The 19892-nt window shown below is 41.1% G+C and overlaps 1 protein-coding gene across 1 annotated transcript in view; it reads right to left on the bottom strand.

The window, feature by feature from the left end:
• PRKAR2B (protein kinase cAMP-dependent type II regulatory subunit beta) overlaps nucleotides 1–13844 on the bottom strand; it is a 97859-nt gene extending 84015 nt beyond the window's left edge. The window contains exon 1 of the mRNA XM_069801842.1: nucleotides 13075–13844. Within this exon, the coding sequence (XP_069657943.1) occupies nucleotides 13075–13492 (418 nt within the window). The 5' untranslated portion in view covers nucleotides 13493–13844. The remainder of the gene's footprint in view (nucleotides 1–13074) is intronic.
• Nucleotides 13845–19892: the final 6048 nt, after the last annotated feature.

Raw genomic sequence — 19892 nt, 5'->3', positions numbered from 1 at the left:
ATGTTGCAACTGTTAAATGTCTAATACACAATTTGTGCAAGAAAAGTATGAGGCTAGTTTTATAGAGAAAACAAACTTTACTACCTAAAATGTACTCCATACAAAACTAACACTGAGACAAAAGCTAAATTCATCCCTTCACCTAAAAAAAAGGGTAGTTCTACAACTCTATAAACTGTTTTGTCCTGGAATGCAGAACACAAGTTAAACAATGTCAGTTCCTAGCCAGAAGTAAATATAAAGTAGAGTTTCCGGAATGAATGCGTAAATCTTCTTGGCTCTGCCTTTACATTTTTAAAACAGCACATATGTTTATATTCTGACCTTTGTACATTTTCCAAATGAAAACGAAACAAAAAAAAAATCCAAGAAATACTTTACAGCAATAACTGGACTCCTATTACTTTCCAAGTGTCAGTTACAGTAACATATAACTGCCATAAGTGTAACAGCAATTATGTTTCTATTCTTGATACTTAGGAAGAAAGAGTGGGCTTCCACAGAACCCTACCTATCAATTTTAAATTAGTTTCAGCACAAACCGGAAACAAGCAAAAGTAATTTCATCTTGCAAGTGATATACAAATTTCTAAAAAAAAAAAAAAAAAAAAAAAAAAAAAAAGGCAATTAGTAAGGGCTATTGTATGCTCTGTTGCTATTAATTGCTGTCAGTAATACCTACCTCATTTCAAGAAAACTGCTTCCTGCTTGATTTCTTTTGCCTTGGTTCACAGAAAAGTTTATACCACTGCATTACCCATCTATTTGTTCTTACTAGCTTCTGAACTTGCTGAACAATTCCAATTAAATTTAACAATGAAGAAAGCCTCAAAGGAAAGAAGTTGCTACTCATTTGTGAAAATCAGCAGCTGATGCCAAACTAGTATCTACCATGAAGGAAAGGTCACATAAATTCAGTATTGGTCTGTCTCATTTGGCCTGCCAGCCAGCTAATCAGTACTAGACAGCTCTGAACATCCATACGAGATGGCTCTGAACCAGGCACCAAGGTGCTGCCCCTATCCGAACACTGTCATGTACCTTTAGTAATGCGCTTCCTGAGGAAAACTAAATGTTGCAAGGGTATGATACTTGCTCCATGTCATACACCAACTGGCTCTTTCAGGCCATAAGACATATTTTGGTTTGTCTTTACCCCAGTTGAACTGAACATATACCAACCAACCAGAGTGCTGGAATAACTTCACACTATGATTTTTACAGTATGATTTAAGAAAACAGTAAAGGCATGTGCTAGTTTGTATGTTCAGTGCTCTGTAGTCAGTTTTATTAGTTCTTCACAAGCAACTGTGCAACAGCTTCAGCAAATAAAACATCAAAGCTTTAAAAAAAAAAAAAAAAAACCTCCACCGAAGAGGAACCTGCAGTAAACGTTGAAGGTGAGACATCGGATTGCAATGTACTGACTTCTACCACAGCCACAAATGATAACTCCTCCCTTGGAAATAAAACACATCTTAGAAAGTGCAGAAAACTCTGGGGAAGTAAGAACAAAAATAATTTTGCTCAGTGGTTGAATTTCCCCATCCCCATGGCAAGAGCCCTGTGGGTGCCCAGCCTGCCGGCGGGGGCCTCTAGCACTGCCCACCTGGACAGCTCCTGCCCCAGGGCAGGGACCACGGACCAGCTCCCCAGACAACGGACCCTGGGTTTGTCACCTCCAAGCCAGAAGAGGTAACAAACAGCCTGCTTTGTTAGGGAGAAGTGCTAACAGGCTCCTTAACCTGTAGGATTTAGGAACTTCTCTTTCTGAAGCTCATTTGCATGCTTTGATTCTGTCAAGGCTTCAGATGCTATAGTGGCAGAACTCTTCCAGAGTTAGACGTAAAAACATTTTTCTAACATAAAGAAGTATGTTCCAGTAAGCACCCAATGAAGTATAGGCTGATACCAAGATCACTGCAATGATCTGGATCCAAGAGAACTTGCCTCTTCTTCTGAAAGGCCTACACATGCACCTTATTTCACTCCCAGGTTGTCTTCCACTACCTGGTGTTACAGCTACGAAGACAGTGAGTGTCATGCTAGAACTGTAAACATCAACCTGCCTCCTTTCAATTGAGAAGTGTGATTGCACACATTTCTGTGATTTATTTTCTATTACTTTCAAGCAGAACTACAAATAAGCCTTTATCTCAAAACAAGGGAAATGGATGTTAGCCACTGATTGAGCTTCTGTATAAATAGCAGGTCAAGCAACCTTAATTTCGCATATTGCAAAAAGCAAAAGAAGAAAAACAAAACACTTGATACGTTCTCAACAGCAACAAAAGACAAAAAAAACCAGAAATGCTCTTACTGTCTCTTCCTACCATTTGTTTGTTGGTTTTGTTTTTGTGGTTTTTTTTTTTTAAATCCAGTGCATGAGAAAGATCCTTTAGCAAAAAACGATAGCTGAGATGGAAGAAGTAGGTTGCAATTCATTGCTTTATTCTTATGCTCCATATAACCTTCCCAGGAAAACCCTCTCTTGGGTGGAAATGGATCAGTGGCATGCAGTTTCAGCAGTAGCATGAAAGTCAGGTCTTTCTAGCAGTATTTACAGAAGTTCACATTAAGAAATGTTACTCTAGAGGCTGTGCCACACTCCCAAAACTCCCCCAAAACAGTCAGAGAAGAGGACAAATGCCTACATGTTTGCATGGAAAGCACACCTTCCTCTCACAAACTCAAACTGTTCTTTAAGACTTCCCAGGACCCCAAGACTTCCCAACCTCCTTGTACATCCCAAAGCCTGCTTCTGTGCTGAATGCAATGATCTGAAGGATGGACTTAGAGAAAGCATGAAATTGTTTCTCTTCTTTTTCCAATTTTTTGAGGCCATAACCTGAAATAATTACAGGTAGGCCATGTTCATATGACAATATACTCCAGATAGACAGCAAACTAGGCCTACTTAAAACAATGACTCCATTTTATTAGTGTTCCTGAGAAAGCAAAAACGGAAGAACAAATTACTTCTTTTTGGAAGGTGGATAATGGAAATGAAACTACGTCTACTCCCACTTCAGCTGCCAGCAGCTGCTGCATTCCAGTAGAAGGTCAAAACTGACAGATTAGCAAGGGAGACATGCAGATAAATACTGCAGATAAAACTTTTACGAAGAATTTAAGTCAGTAGTATCTAATAATAAGTAACCATCTATCTACTTTCAGACCAATTTTTTTATACATGCATTAGCCATTAAATATTTCCTGTAGGTTGAGGCAACAGGAAGGAAAGAAGGAAGGAGGGCTGTTAACTCTATATTTAAATTACCTCACAAATTCTTAAATAATGTAGTGGTGAAGGCTAGATCAGAGTTTCTCATGTTTTGAGTACCTATTAAAAACCAATAGGCATAGAAAAATTATCAGCTAAAAGATGGCTTTTAGAGAAAGTTGCCTGAACATTACTCAAAGGTATTGAACAAAATGGCTGGAAAGAGAAAACACTACGCATTAAAAACGGGGGGGGGGAGCACGACACAAACAGAACTAAAGATAAAATGATGACTGGGTCTAGTACTAAAGTGACTCATGAAGAAGTAGATCTATAAGGGTACTGGATCTTAACTCCTCAATTTCAACAGAAATTAGGCATAACCGAAAAAAAAATTAAAAATCTGTCCCTCTAATGTTTAACAGCATCTATTACTGAGAACATACATTTTTCAAAACTCATTCATGATGAAAAATGGTTTTATTAGAATGGTAGAAAACATTGTTTTCAAAGCCTTACGAAAATTTTAACCTATGTCTACAGTACATGTTTTAATTGTTTCTGACTATAAGTGTGATGAGTATCACAAACATTGTTTTGAAAGAGAACAAGAAATCTCAGGACAACCCCAGCTCTCCATTAGACAAAGTTTTCGTCATTAAAGCTCTTAACCATCGTTAATCCAGGAAGAGCATTTAAACATACTTATTAGCTTGCAGACATTCATTTGCAAAACCTTAAAAAGCAAAACTTAAAAATTTCTTTATCAACACCTATTTCAAGGTCTTGTGACCTTAGTCTGCTCTTTTTACCAAAGGCAATTACTGGCCTAACGAAGGAGTTCATTAAGAATCAATGAAAAGAAGTGTAACAGCTTCAAAGAGAGGATCTAAAAGGGAACAAGTTCAGTGGTGAAAGTAAGGAAAAACAAATTAGAAGGACCAGATCAGTGCAGTGACAATATATACTCATTTGTGGGATCATCCAAAAAAAGGCTGCAACAATGCTGTCATGGACAGCTTGAGTTCAAGTTAATTCATACCTTACAACAGATACAAATGCCTTATAACTCATGGCAATGGATTGTATTTTTCACACTAGCATTACAAACCTATCATTAAAATCAGAATGGGAAAACACGCTAAACCTTTAGCCTGTGCTCTCAGGCTAGCAAGTCTGAATGTTTACACTTGGTTCCAGCTTGCATTCGTCCCAACACTGAGGATTCTGTACATCTTTTATTTATAGTCTATATTGAGGCTTTGGAAGGAATGTTTTCTTTCCAGTGTTGGGCAAGGATTTCTTTGCTTCCTATCTGGTATGTTTTACAATAGACATGTCTGCTAAAAATTTATACCATGAGGAGACTCTCACTATTTATAAAAACACATTTTACATCTGCATCATAGGGATTCAGAAGGGATTGATGCTATTATAAAGATCTTTTATACAAGCAGGATGGTATCTGGAACAACTCTGAGCAGGAAAGATCATGTTACTTCTCCTCCTTTCAAAATCTATTTTATACAGCAATTTTCTAGTCCCTCCATTAAGGAAGTCTTCATAATATTTACTAATTGGCCTTTTTAGCCCAGCTTTACAAAAAACACTTTAGTCAAATAACTGGAACAGTATGTGTAAGAAAGCTATTCTCACTATCAGCTTTTACCGGCTCAAGCTCTCAGCTTTAAATTCTTGCTCTGATGATTTTTTTCTTAATATTAATATCACTAAGCAGAGCAATTTAAAAAGCAAACATACAAGTGAAAAACACTTTCTATTGTTACAGCATGTTTTTTACCACTCTACCTTCCATTATCCAGGGTGTTACAGTACAATAAGAAAAGGCTGACTAAATTAAAACTTGGATTTTTGTACTGTTTCATTCCTTATCATTTCCTCATTTTATCTGTGGCTTGTAAATTATTTTTCTGAGCAGCAATGCTAAAAAGATGCCTTTTATGGAAAGGGTGGCAAACTGCCATATGGCTGTTGAGTTCACTCTGTGGATACCTTGTGCCTACAACCTGCATTTTACTCCCATGCACTTCAGACACCCTTGCCTATATATATCACCCTTCATTTCAGATCTCACACTTTTTTCTGTGACATGGTATCATTTAAAATGCTGAATGAGGCACTGGAGATTCGATTAACATAATCTTTTTGATGTAGCCCCAAAACTGTATGTCTTCTAGGTTACTTGCATTATCAATTTAAATCTGGATTCATGTATTACACTGCCTAGAGACTGCAAATAGAAATTCTGTGTGAGTACTACTGCTATTTTTATCACCAAATGCACAAAACTTGAATAGAGCCCTTCAAGTTTTTAAATGAAAAATAGAATTGACAAACATGAAGCCTTTCTTCAAGGAAAAATGTAATAACACCAGTCAATCAGAAAAGTAAAAAAAGAAGAGAAAACAAAGGACACTCAAAGCCAAACTTCACCCTCCTCAACATCTTGTTTAGTACTATGACTGTGAACTGATCTACAGAACAAAAACTTATTTAATCTTTTTCTTTAGAGAATAAAAAACAAAGTTTCTAATTACTTGTCATGATCAAAATTCACAGTAAGAACCTTCTGTTCAGTTCCATGTAGTAAACAGGTTATCATTCCTACCCAGCAAGTGAAAGGGTTACCCTGAAAGGATAAGTATAAAGCCTCTACATAAAGCTATCTAGAGTTATCTGTGTCATCATCCAATGTCCCAAAGAAAAGGAAAAAAAAAAAGTATATATTTCCTTTAGAATTCTCATAAGACTGCTTTCAAACAATACCATAATTGATGGATGTTTATGGTAATAATCTCTACTTATAGATGTGCATATTTCTTTCAACAGATTTGCTTAGCACATAGTAATTGATGCATACATGGGCTTCATCTTTTATGCACCCACATCCATATAAGAACCTACAGTACAAAAAAAGACTATGTGATAAATGTATCATCCCTAGTAAGATCACCTCTTTTTCTTCTAATTCATGTACGTCAAGACCTATTCCAGCAGCACAGAGTACTCAGCCATTTTAAATGGCTCTTTTTGTGAAAGCCTTCTCCCTCCTTCATTCACTTTTTAAAAATCACTCACCTTTTTAAAGCACAGAACTTCTCTAAAAGTACACTCACTTGAAGCTCAAAAGAAGAGCTCAAAACCAGAGTGGGAATAGTTTTTCTATAGCATGACTTTAAGGCATTCCCATTAAAATAATAGTTGGTGAAATAACCAGATTTTTATTAACCACTAAAGGAAGGGGCATTTCACAAAGTGCATATTATGTACTATTCAATATTTCCTTTTTCCATCAGCACGAAAACCATCTTAACTCTCTGTGAAGACTGCAGCTGTACCCACGCGCCTACTGACTTTCTTGATGATGACCACTACTGTTATTTTTTGAAACAGAAAATGGTTGATAACAATCTGGATTCTTCATGAAAAACTCACACTGAAGCTTTCATTAGAATACACGTTCATTAGAATGTAAGTGTTATGAGTCTCCGGACGTGGTAGTATGACAGATGACCACGTCAAAATATTTAAAAGATCTCTCAGCATCAGATGACAAAGTTCACATTCATACAATGCATTGACCACTAATTTTAGTTTAAGTTTGCATTTATGCTCTTCTGAAATACATTTATAAACCTAACAGAATTTCAACAGAAAATTCAGGACATAAATTTGGGAGGTATACATGAGGAGAGCAGGGCTATATCTGGGTAGAGAAAATAAGAGCAGAGAATTTAACATGCTCTCTCTCACATGTGTTCTCTATTCTTTCATCTCCCTCCCCTTACTTCAGTTCTGTCCCTCCTCCTTCCTCTTGCTTTTACCTTTACATATTCCTTACCACACATGGACTCCTTTTCCACCTCTATGTCCTGCCTTCCATGTTGCCTTCTTGTTTCTTTCATCACTGTCCCAGCAAATGAAATTTCCCAATGTAGAGGTCATCTTTGATACTGGAAAACCAGAAGCGGGGCAGCAGCCCTTACCTTGATTAATCTGTACCTTGTGACCTAAATGTGCGATTTTCAAGCCATATGTTCCAGATTTACAGGAGCAGCTAAGGCCAATAAGTCTGCAGAGGTTTGACTATTTAAGGTAGATTTCCCTCAGACTGAGGGTTCTCAATGGACAGAACTAGAGAACAGAATGCAATACTTTTACATAACTGATTGAGGATAAACCGTGAGATATATATGTATTAAACCAAGCTTAACTTACTGACAGATGCTTGAAACACCTCTGTGCAGGTTACAAACACTAAGCCATTATGTTTTTTATAACTTCAGTAGGAGTACATTCTAAAAACGGGCACTTTTTTAGTGTCCATGGATACATCTTTACTCTGTTCACTAAAACAAACAAACAAACAAAAGTAATTGGTTTTCCATTCATGTAAATGCATAAAAAGGAGTAAACCCGGGGAACAAAAAATGTAAGGTTTCTTTGGGAAACTGAACCCAAGTGTCAGCAAGTGACACAAAACTCCTAGAGCATTCTTGAGGAAGCCAGTTTTCCTTTAAAACAGACATGATACGTGCAAGAAACAGAGTGCTTGTGTGCAAATGTTAGTACTGACACTGTTTATACCTTATCATTCATAATGCAATCATTACAAACTCATGTCAACAAAATTTTATGTCTTCCTATACTTTCTGAATTAATGCTGTTCCCCTTATTTGACCTGAGCAGTCAGACAAAATCAGTTTCAAATTGTTTCTTTAGAGAAAAAGAAGCTGGAGATAAATTCAAATGTTTTTGATTGATATAGTTCTACTACTTTTCTGTCCTTAAGTCTTTGGAATTTTCTCCTGCTTCTCTTAAATGCACAGACACAAACTTTAACAAAATAATAGCCAGCAGAGACACCCTCACTCATGCATGCTTTTGTTTTGAGCAGGGATAAACATATATGTACATATATACAGTTCTGAGAGGGAACCATAGTCCTTACTGTAAAGGCTACTAAATGCTACCCATTGCAAGTTCAAATTTCTGGTTGCTTATAATTTTGTCAAACTAAGTTTTTGAACTGCAATTCTCCCAACCTGAATAAAATACCTGGGTCAGATTAAGGGATTAAAAAAAAAAAAAAAAAGAAAAGAAAAAAAACCCAAGGTTTGCTTTCTAAAGTAACTGTTAGCAGAAAGAAAATATTTTAGTTTGCTCCTGTCAAAAATACCGGAAACCATTATTTCAAAAAGCTCTCTTATTCTAAGGATTTACAGCAAGGATTGAAAGCTTTGTGGTTTTATGACTGCGTATACTATTAGATAAGAGCGGCCAGTAGCCATCCCCTGACCACCAAGGCCCACTGAACCAGCAAGGCACCCATCCACATGGCTAGAATTTTCTTCCCTCCCAGAAACTGTCTTCTTCCCAAACACCCATCCTGAATGGTCTCTTACACACGCTATGCTCTGAACCACAGCAGACACAGTCCGGAAAAGTGCAAGGAGGTATAGCCCAAAGCCTTGCCAAGGAGTGTACCAACAATGCCATGCTCACATGCTCTCAAGGGACTCGCCTGTAACTGGAAACTTCTCTTTTCTAAATTGCATCCACAGTAAGGCTGCTCCAGCCTGGGTCCGATTAGGTTTGTCATTATAACTGCACAAATAATGCTTTATTTCTTTTTTGTACTTCAGAGGAGTAACTGTAGAAATTATTAAAACTTCATTCCTAACATTGGCTAAGCACGTATTAGATAGCAATGCTTTCAGCCACCACCCATCGTAACCCAGATTTTAATTTGAATACACACATTTCTAAGAAATTCACATTTTTCTATATGGTCCCTGATCTAACAATATCCTACTACAATCTATACACATTTTTATATTGCCCCCTTGCTCTTACTGACCCCTTCCACTGCTCTGATCTACCCATTATCATTGCACAACAGACCCGCAGGAAGATTACGAACTGTTCAGTGCTTTCTGGTTTTGTTTAATTTCAGGAAGAAAACTGCAAGTAAGTTAAACGGTACTTCATCAGTTCTGTTCATCTTCACAAAGCTGGTATGAATGTGGTTGTGTACAGTTTTCTCCGATGCTCTGGTTTCTACAATTTACCTATTATTTCAAAATTTGTAGTTACAGTATGTATGTAAAGCAATGCAGACTGAATAAAGGAACTAAAATAAAGACAAACCTTTAACATTGACATTGTAAGCTAGAATACATATGTTTTACCTAAGCAGTGATATCATATTATTTGAGCATAATCAGTGAGTAAAGCTGAGATATATACTTGCTTTTTCTAGCTCAAGTTTTCAAGGAAGGAACTCAAAGCAACCACCACACTGACAGAAGCACACGGGGGAGGAGAGGGACAGCTGTAGTATTTTCTTGTTACAATACATCACTATCTGAGAAAAAACACCAAAACAAAACAAAGTAAAACAAAAGAAAAACAAAGTAAACAGAGGCTACGTGATGCCAAATGGTACATGCAGCATTGCAATTTTTGAGTTTAAAGAACAGCAATGTTACCTCTAAGAACATCTCTACTAATTCCTATTAAGGCTAGATGAAATATGATTTTTTAGCTATGGCAAATATTTAAAAACAATTGTTACAAATTACATGGGCTATTACCCATCAAAATAAGTTACACATCGACACTTAAGCGGTAAAGAGAAAAGTATAGTTGTTTGTAAAAGAATAAATAACTTACTGAGGATTTTCAAATTTTGCAGACACAATATAATAAATTTTAGTATACTCTTCAAACCTCCAAAAAGTTAGCACATTCCTCTAAAAAGAGCCTCATTTTTATGTGTATGTCCTATTCAATTTAGTAACTACTATTAGTATTAGTAGGAATTAGTTGTCATCACTGATTAATACTAATACACCCGTGTAGGACAACTTAATATATTTAAAATAAAAAAAAAAAAAAAAAAAAGAACCAAAAACTAGAAGGCCTAAAAATCATTCCCAAATTAAGCTGTGTGTTCAGAAGGGGATAATCTAAATGCTCTGAAACTAAAGAATGTCATTTCAGAAGGTCACCTTAAGTCCAGGTGCCAATTCAGAACTATGACACCAATAGAACAAAGTTCTCCCTCCAGACAAGGTAACTGCTTTACCTTTATTTGATTTCTGCAACTGATGTAATGGACACAGCAGAGGACTGCAATAAAGTTTAATTCATGGTTCACATATGACTCTTAATCCTGAGTATAGGGTTTTTTTCTTTTAAACACAGCTTATGCCTCAGCTCATCATTTCTGAAACAGGATAATGCTGATGTACCTTCCAAAATGCATTTCAAGGACAAAACTAATACTGACAAAGAGTTCAGCTGCAGTGCTTGTAGGTATTTAGAAACATGTGCTGGGGAAAAAAAATTTTAAAAGGTTGGAGCCAATAACATTTACAATGAGCTCTCAATAATGTCCTGTTTGAATTAAGGAATACTGTCAGCTTGACATTTCAAGTGTACTGCTTTAACACAGAAAAGATACCACTACCAGGTCTGCACTCCTTCCCAGAGGTTTTCATTTTACATTTGCTTATAAACTTTTCCAATTTGTTTTCCTCTTCTACATGAAAGCAATATACAAACAGGACAAATTGACTATACTGAAGCACTTTGATTATTCATAAAGGCAAAAGAAAAAAATGAAAAAAAAAAAAAAAACTTTCCCTCCAACTTAAGTTCAAGTGTTGCTACTTATTAGAAACAGAAAACAAAAGCCCAAAAGAAATATGCTTTTAAATTCATATTTAAACCCATTAAACAATTATTTGAATACAAGTCTTTTTGCCACCAGTTATTAACAAAAGGCTGAGTGGATGCATTGTTGTTCCCTCAAAAGAACACATATTCAGGGCAGACGTAAAATTTGAATTTAAAATACACACTCCTGCACAATGCACACATCCACAAGGACACCATTAGTAATCATTTACTATAACTTACTTATTATTCACCTTCCACATGCTTTCACAAATATTTCCATTTTTGTTACTTTTAATTATTAGTTATTCCAACTGACAGAAATTACAAGCCATAATACAATTAAACTTATACATTAGGCTTAAAAATGTGATATTTTAAAGGGTTTATGTCAAATGCATAAATGAGTTAAACTAAGTCATTCTGGCATGTCCCTTAATGAGAACATTGACAATAATAGCTTTCCTGTTTCATGATCACAACAAAAAGAATATCAAGAGAATCTTGATTACAGGTATTCATTAGAAAACCTTAGAAAGCTCTCAAAACACACTGTAAAGTTTTACATATGTGACACAGACATGCCAATAAATCAAGCTGCATTTCTGTACTTCCCTCCATGCAACATTTCAGTTCTCCATTCACCAATGAGTCTGTTGAGTGTTATAATAACTCGTGTTTGAAAACCATGGCTAGTGTTAGTGAATTAAGATAGCAATTTTGTTCTTCCACATTACCATTTCAGTTTTCAAAGACAGCAAATTTCCAGTTTTCAAAGACAGTAAAAATCTGGAAATTTGCTAATCTCACATAATCAGCATTAGAGTTCAAAATTACCACATAAATCTGCAGAACCTGATTGACAGATTCCAGTTCTCATTAAATACACGTGGTATAGCTGCAAAGAACAGATGAAAAGAATGGCGACTGTCTTGCAGTGTAACATAAAGCATTTAGAAAACTTACCCAGTTCTTAAACATCGACATTTTTTCCCGATAAAACGCACATAGGGCATTATTTTAAAAACTGCGCTGATAGTCATCTAACAAACAGCTGGCTTCTGTACTCTTAAGTAAATCTACCTCCAGCATGACCTGGAGGGATGAATGCTTCAATGATCTGATGAGATATACTTCAATTTCAAGCTGTTCTCAAAAAAAAATAAGCTAATGATGAAGATGTTTGGATGCTTTCTCTTCTCCATCTAACCTTATTGACTGGCCTCTCAGCATCCAACCATACTGACTGACCCTTCGGTTAGCCTGCTCATGACACAAAGACGAAGCGCTACACACCCATCAGAGACAGCGACTACTCGTCCCGTAAATCAGACCAGCTGATGGATTGACATCATTCCTAAATAAAGCCTGTTGGCCACACAAAGGTAAGGTATCATTAGCTGTTTGCAGATAGGTGTTACCCTCAAACACAAAGACACCGCATACGTTCTTTGCTGTCTTCACAGCTGTGCTTGCTCCGCAGGCCCTTCTACCATGCAAAAAATTTCACCCTGGCTTTCAAGAAGAAATTACGTTTTAAGTCGCGCTCTACTTTTTGAAACGCGTCTATGTACATCTATGTAAAATGCTTAATCGAGTGCCTGAATACAGTAACATGCCCGTGAGAGGTGTTTTCCAAGGCAGACGTACCCTTGTACTAATTACAAAACGTAGATCTGCGCTCTCGTGCTCTTACAAAAAGGAAACCTATAGCTCTTCTGTTAAGACTGTTACAGGCCTATAGGCTCTAAGCGGTACAGCTGCAGACTCTGGCGCTACCTGCGCACTGCCGAACAAAAGGCAAAAAAGCCCGGAGGTTAAAGTTCGCGGCGGGAGAGGGGAAACCTCCGGTGGGCTCCCTTGTTCGCAAGCCGGGGAGCTGCCCGCGGTGCAACCGCGGGGGCCGCCTCTTCGCGTTCCCGCTCCAGCCGCCGCGGCCAGCACGCTCCTCACGCCGCCGGCTCCCCGCCGCCTCACCGGCCCCGCAGGCGCCCCGGCACGACCCACGGCCACCGGCGCGGGGGCCGGGGCCTGTGCGCGGCCCGCGCCCCCCCGTCCCCGCTGCCCGCCCCTCACACAGCCGCGAGGCCGCCGAAGCGGGAGCCCCCTCCCTGCCCTTGCCCTCCCCTGCGCCGCCCGCTGCCCACCTGAGCCCGGGCAGCCGAGGGAGCCGCCCCCGCCCTTCCCGGCCGGCTCGCTCCTTCCCCCCAGGGCTGGGCGAGGCGGGGGGCCCTTACCCGGGAACTGCTCCTCATCCTCCCCGCTCTCGGAGTCGGTCTGCATCGGCTCCTCGGCGAAGTTGACCCCGCGGGCGTCGGGGGGGGCCCGGCGCGGCGGCTGGCTGCCCCTGTCATGGCCGGGCGCGGGGGTGCCCGCCTTGCGGCCGCTCGCCTCCTTCTCCGCCGCTGCCGCCGCCGCCGCCGCCTTGGCCGCCGCCGCCTCCTCCTTGAGGCGCCCGAAGTACTGGAGGGCGAACTCCAGCAGGTCCCCGGGCTGGCTCCGCAGCACCTCCACCGTGAAGCCCTGCAGCAGCTCCGTCAGCCCCGCCGGGATGGAGATGCTCATGCCGGGGCCGGCCGGGGGGGCGCAGCCTGGCTGGGAAGGGGGGGGGGAAGGGAGAGGGGAAGGGGAGAGGAGGCGGGGGGGGGGGGGGGAGAGAGAGCGCCCGCGGGCCGGAGCCGGGGGTCCGCAGCCCGGGGACGAGGCGCGCCCGGCGGATCGCCCGTGGGCAGCGCCAAAGGGGCGGGCGGCGGCGGCGCAGGTGGGAGCGGGCGGGGGGCGGATCCGCGGGGCGGGGGGGCGGGGGGGCAGCGGATCGCCGGCAGCCTCGGCGGCAGCGGCGGCGGCGGCCGCAGCGTCTCGCTCCGCTTCGCCCCACGCTTGGCGCGGCGGCGGCGACGGCAGCCCCGTCCGTGACTGAAGCCTCCCCGCCCCCGCCGCCTCCTCCCCCCGCGCCGGGGGAACCTCGCACACATGTGACCCGGGAAACCATGACAACCTCCCGCCGGGGACTGCGGCCCGCAGCGCGCCCCCGCCCGCGCCGCCGGAGGCAGGGAGGGAGCCGGGGAGGGGAAAGGAGGGCGGCCTGCCCGCCCGGCCAGGCCCGGCACGGCCCGCCCGGCCCTGCCGCGGATCCCCGGCGGGGCGGAGAACCCCGCCGGGGCGGGCAGGTAGCCCTCGCAGCTGGCCGCGGTGCTGCTAACCCCCGCCCCGAGGCCTGCCGCTGGGCTCCCCTCACGGCCCCGGCCGCCGTGGGCTCTCCTCACGGCCCCTTCCCCTGCCGGGGCGCTGCCCCGCCGGGCCGCCGCCTCCGGGCACCGCCGCCTCCCGGCTCCCCGTGGCTCCCGGGGTGCCCTAGGCTTTGGGTGCCTTCCCCCTGCGGTGGATCCAGGCATCGGCGCTGGGGATCGGCGGGGCTTCCTGATGAGCGGACATGTCCCCGCTCAGGGAAGGACCACGGATGGTGGATGTAGCGTTTCATCGCTGGTTACGACCGAGCTTTTTCACGGCCATGTACCACCTTAAAAAAAATTCCCCACACATCATTCATATACATAGATACGCTATCTATTTATATCCATCTATATTATTTAGGATGCGAGGGGTGATGTGGCGCTAGAAGACGCATCCTGTTTGTCAGCTGGTTGTCTAAGGTCCGTGAAAAATTTAGCTGGAGAAAGAAACAATTGTTAAAAAAAAAGTCTCATTTAAACGTTGCCGAGTGCCAATGCTCAGCGCAGACACTCTTCCAAGTCATGCTGCAGACGCTACTTAGCACAGTGGTAAGTAGGTGCTGCTTGTCATCACCAGAAAGCTTAAACGTTTTAAGTAAGTAAGTAGCAATTACGGGTGCCATGTTTTTCATAAGGCTTTACTAAACGCTTCTCAGAAGTGAGATCCTTGGAACGCATGAAAACTGCATCACCGCCTGATTCGTAATCACCTCTCAACATTTGGCCAACGTTTTGGGGTTCCAGAAATATCTGTTAGAGACTTACTTTTATGCACCGAGCAAATTAACTGCTAAAAAGTCTAAGGTTGGGACTACTTGGGTGCTTGATAATTGATTTTACTGAACACTCAGGATTACTCAAATTGCCTTGAAATATACTTCATAAGGGCTTAGGCTAAGATAAGCAGTCAAAATTCGAGTTAGTAGTAGCAAGATACTGAAAGACCTGACTTCAAGAAAGTAAAGTGACAACAAAATACAGCAATCCCTATGATGCTTTTCACACAGATCTGGATCTCAAAGCCATTTTTAATTGAATTCGTTTCCAAGTGGAACCCAATGCTCCCTGTGCATACATTTTCACATGGAGCTTGGATCACAAGTTGGATCTTCAAAGTGTTATAGACCAGGCAAATTAGCGAAACAAGTGATCCATGCATGCGTGGGTGATGTTGCTGCTCCATAGCAGGCAAGAGACTCCTCTGCTAATGCAGTTGTAGAATACCTTTGAGCAACATCTTGCGGCTTCATTTATCTCTGCAGGAAAAGCCTACAGCTAGCCATTACGAAGTACTTTTTTGAAGTGAAATTCACTGATGTTTAGCACTGTCCAGCCTGAGGAACATCTTCAAGGTCAAGCTAAGTCCTCTGGGGGCAGACCACGAGTGCTCCCTGGGCTGCAGAAGATTGCTCCACCAGCAGGGTGTAAGAATTGCTGCAGTGGTCTGGGGGTCCTAACAGCCTAGCCAGCACACCCACGCTTCATGCCATGCCCCAGTGCTGGCATACCCTGACCACAGCTGCCTTTACAAAGCACTGCTGGTGTAGCATGTAGCCACATACATTACAATGGCCAAGAATCAAGTGCAGCAGGAGAGCTGACATCTGTACATTACGGAGAGGTGCATACCTTAGTCATTCTAGAGGGTGGTTTAGCTAGAAATGCCACATTGGCTCATTTACAAATTTAGGAGCTCAAAAGCCCTCTCACAGCACTGAGAGGGCTGATCTGTTTGTGACCGGATTGAGAAATACCTAAGCTCTGAGGAAACCTCCAGGAAGGGAAGTATCGGTAATTGGTGCCTTCCAGGCACTAGGTGTTCTGTAAGCATAGAAGATTCTATTTCCTGGAGTCTTCCAGGACTAAAAGGATTGTCATCTCTGAGGTTTTCTCTTAGCCAGACAAGGCACTCTATTATTCTAGGAATTTACCATCAGCATGGCATCTTTCGCCAACTAATCAAGGACTTTCCTAGCTTGCCAGAGCCTCCCAGACATGAAAGGAGATTGCTTCTCATCCTGCAGCCTCAGGAGCCAGTCTTCTATGTTTGTATGCAAAATTGGGATGATTTGATAAAGAAATTCCTAAGTGGTGGCACCCTAAAGAACGATTATTTTTAAAAAATTTCAAAACAGCCCAAAACATTTGTGTCTAGTGAGACTTGAGTTTTGGTGTATCTCAAAGGATAGCAGTGGACTTTGTAGTTGAAGTTGGTGTCATCTGGTTTCCTTAGGTACTTTCTGTTCCAAGGAGCTTGCACTGACATTTAAATTGCTTTTAAATCCTCATAAGGAGGACAGCTGTCCCAAAATGTGTTATGTCTAGCAGAGCGAACAGTTAGGTAATGAGAGTACCAGTTCACACCTCTCCAATGAGTTTTATTAGTTGCTACTAATTTTTATGTGTCATTCTAGTTCAGCTGTGAACATCATCTTGAAATGAAAGAGAATATAAAACCTTCAAAAAACCTTCTGTACTTAAAAGGGATTGGGCAGAACAGTCCCCTCAAAATTACTAAGAAAACAACGTAAAGACTTGTGTTGCCTCCTTTCCTCCTAGCCAACAGATACACTCTTCATAATATACAGCTTACCACCTTTGCATGTCAACCTGTCCCTTCACCTAGTTCGAGGCTGTGAAAAATTAGGAGACTACAGCGAGCAGCTGAGAAATAGCAAGCACTGTGTCTCCTATTTGACAATTTCAGACAGCATACTTCAGACAGTGGCTGGGCCTGCTTCTGTCAGAGATTGGAGAATGAGATCTTTTCTGATCATGTAGAGGACAATGAACAGAGTGCAGAAGGAAGGAGCAACAGACTTTCAAGCCTCATCTTTATCAGGGTAAATGCAAATCTAGTAAATTTAGTAAACTTGAGTTAACAAAGTCCATCCAACAGCCAACTACAAACCTTTTTTCTGCCAGCTTTCAACTTTTTGCCTGATAGGAACATCCTTCTCCAGTTCTTCCAAAGACATTCTCTCAAACAACCATCTTCTGATTAACACTGGCTAAGCTCTGCAATGCAATACATGCCATACAGAGGGGACAGAAGTGTGCACTTAATGTAGTAAGACTGGGTAAAGCCTTTTCTCTCAAGTGGAAAGTAACTTTAGCAAGCACACTAGTGGAATACAGGCTTTTAACACCACCACCCCCACTTAGTTACCTTCTTGGAGGCAAGAGGGACTATAGTTATTATCTGCTTGGACGACCTGCACAGCTTGCCCAGAAAGAAGAGCAACCCTGATCTCTTCATCTGTGGTAGTCTCTCTCCTAAATTGGCAACCTAGCAACTATTGCAGTATAGTAGGAAAAGACTGACGTCTAGGTGTTGGAGATGTTACTCTGTATTTCCTGTGTTTTAAAGATTTTTGGGTTGTGTTATCTTGAATCTTTTGTCCTGGCTTTTGAAATTTTAAATGCAGACACACTTTGCATACTGCATGATTAAAAGCTGCTGCTGACAAGCAACCTGCAAATCCCTTCATGTTTTATATTTACTTCAAAATCTCTTTAGCTATATGGCAATGTTTTTCCTTGCTGGCTCTTGATCAAGCAATAGCTGGTTTGTAAGTTTTGAACAACCACAGTTCATAGGAATAATCATGTACCAATTTCTGATCTTCCAAAATACCTTTAAAATGTCACATATGTTGACTTTTTTTTCTTCTCAGCTCATGCTGGCTTACTAGGCAAATCTCGCTCACAGAATTTTCTTACTAACAGTTTTTAATGGCAATCATTCAGCCATAGATTTTTTTTCAGCAATAACAAAGCTCCCAGCTGTGCAGATCCATAGTTTCCTGCTTTTCTATTCTTCTCATTAGAATGATATGCCACTATTATTATTTTACCAAATCCATTACCAAACCCAAATCTATTTATCAGAAAAATGTTCAGTTCTATCAACAATATAAGAAACTAGTGCCTGTAATTCATGGATCAAATTTGAACGCATTCCTCATGACTCTTCCTTTACTTGAGTCTCCTGTTCTCCATCTCTTCCCTTTGTAAAGCACTCTTGAGACCAGTAAAAGTGTATGGCCTACAGTTCTGGTGTTCATATATTCAAAAGAGCTTGGAAAAATAGGAGGTGCGTAGAAAAGAGACACAGGAGTTACTCATAAGCTGAAGGAAATGCCTTGAGGTGAAAAGACTGAGAGAGTTCACAACCTTTATCTAAGCAGTTGTTATTATGCTCAGTAGAAGAGACTTATACTGAATGATCTAATTGATGAAGGATATCCATCTAAACAGTCTAGTGGTTCCTTCTAGCCCCTTTAAGGCAAAGAATAGTATTGGTCTTGCTTATCAGAAATGGGTCAAGATCTTCTCTTGGAAAGTCAAACTCTTTCACGTCTCTAGAGGAACACACAAATATCCCAAAAGATGCATTAGTTCTTAGATCTTATGAAAAATGAAGTAATAGTGAGAAAATCATAGTACAAATATGCTTTTAAAAACCTACAGTCACCACTGTGGATGCTTGGGTATTATTTAAATGCAAAAGTGCTATAGTGAATGGATAGTTTTGCTTTTCATTTTCCTTGAGGAAGCTGGGGAATCTGATGATTTTTGAAAAATGAACTTTCTCCCTGCAAATCCTCTCCTTCTCTTACTAGTCCTGAGCTTAGATCTGAAATCTTCAGATCATCTGCTGTGTGGCAAAAACAGGGAGCAAAGGAGTAGAGATAGCTGTTGTATGGAGAACAACCCTACAATTCCATGCCTTGAATTGCTCATTAACTGCCATTGTTCCTCCAAACAAATCTATTATGAGAATTATCTTAGGTTTCTTGGGAGCTAATTTCCAAAAGGAGGGGATCAGAGCTGTGGAGTCTGTGGTTCTAAGTGAACCCTTCTCCTAGGGAAGAGGCAACTTTTTCAGTGGACATTAATTGTTGGGGTTTTGATTTGTGTTTTTTTTGTTTTGGGTTTGTTTTTTTCTTCCTGATAGATTTAATTGTTGCTCATTATTTTCTTGAAGAAATTACCATTTATTCTCAGACGGAGGAATAGAGCATCTGCATAAGTATTGTTAAAGAGGACACATAAGCACCAGCTGAAATATTTTCCTGGGTTTTAATCTTAATGCAGTGGTAATGTTCCTGCAGACTTTCGTCCTGGTGAAAACTGAGAATAACATTAGTGACTAAAACCACCATTCTGACCCTAATGAAGCATGTGTTCTTTCTCAATTTGGGCGTCTCTGCACATGTTTGCACAGCTTGGGTTGTGTAGGTAGACACGCTGGGCTGTGTGACAGACACTTTTGTGTGTTAAAGGCATCGGACAAGAGGGGTTCAGGTATTGCCTAGTCTGTGAGAGAAGACGTGTACCTGCAGTTGGAAGAGTTATGTTTGAGAGAAGAACCTTAATTCAAACCAGCAGACCTTAAACAACAAATGTGGATGCTTCAGAGCTGTGCACTGGAGTGCCAAGTCTCCAGTTTGTCTCAGGATGGTTTGTTTATAAGAACTTGTAAATGTGCATTTGATTAAAAAATAATCTAAATATAATGACCTTTACAGATTCTGGAACAGAAAGACTGTCTTTCTATCTTTCTCTCATATAAGTGTATGTGTGTGCATGTATAAATAAATACACATGCATACATATATGTCTGTGTATGACATTACTGTTTCTATTTTGGCAGAACCTAAAGACCCCATCATATTAATCATTCTATGAATGCAATATAAGTATCTTAACTTAGTTGACTTGCAGTG

The sequence above is a fragment of the Haliaeetus albicilla genome, chromosome 14 (genome assembly GCF_947461875.1).
Source record: "Haliaeetus albicilla chromosome 14, bHalAlb1.1, whole genome shotgun sequence".
Lineage (NCBI taxonomy): Eukaryota > Metazoa > Chordata > Aves > Accipitriformes > Accipitridae > Haliaeetus > Haliaeetus albicilla.
Note: the sequence above shows the minus strand (reverse complement) of the source record. Positions and strands in the feature narration are given on the sequence as shown.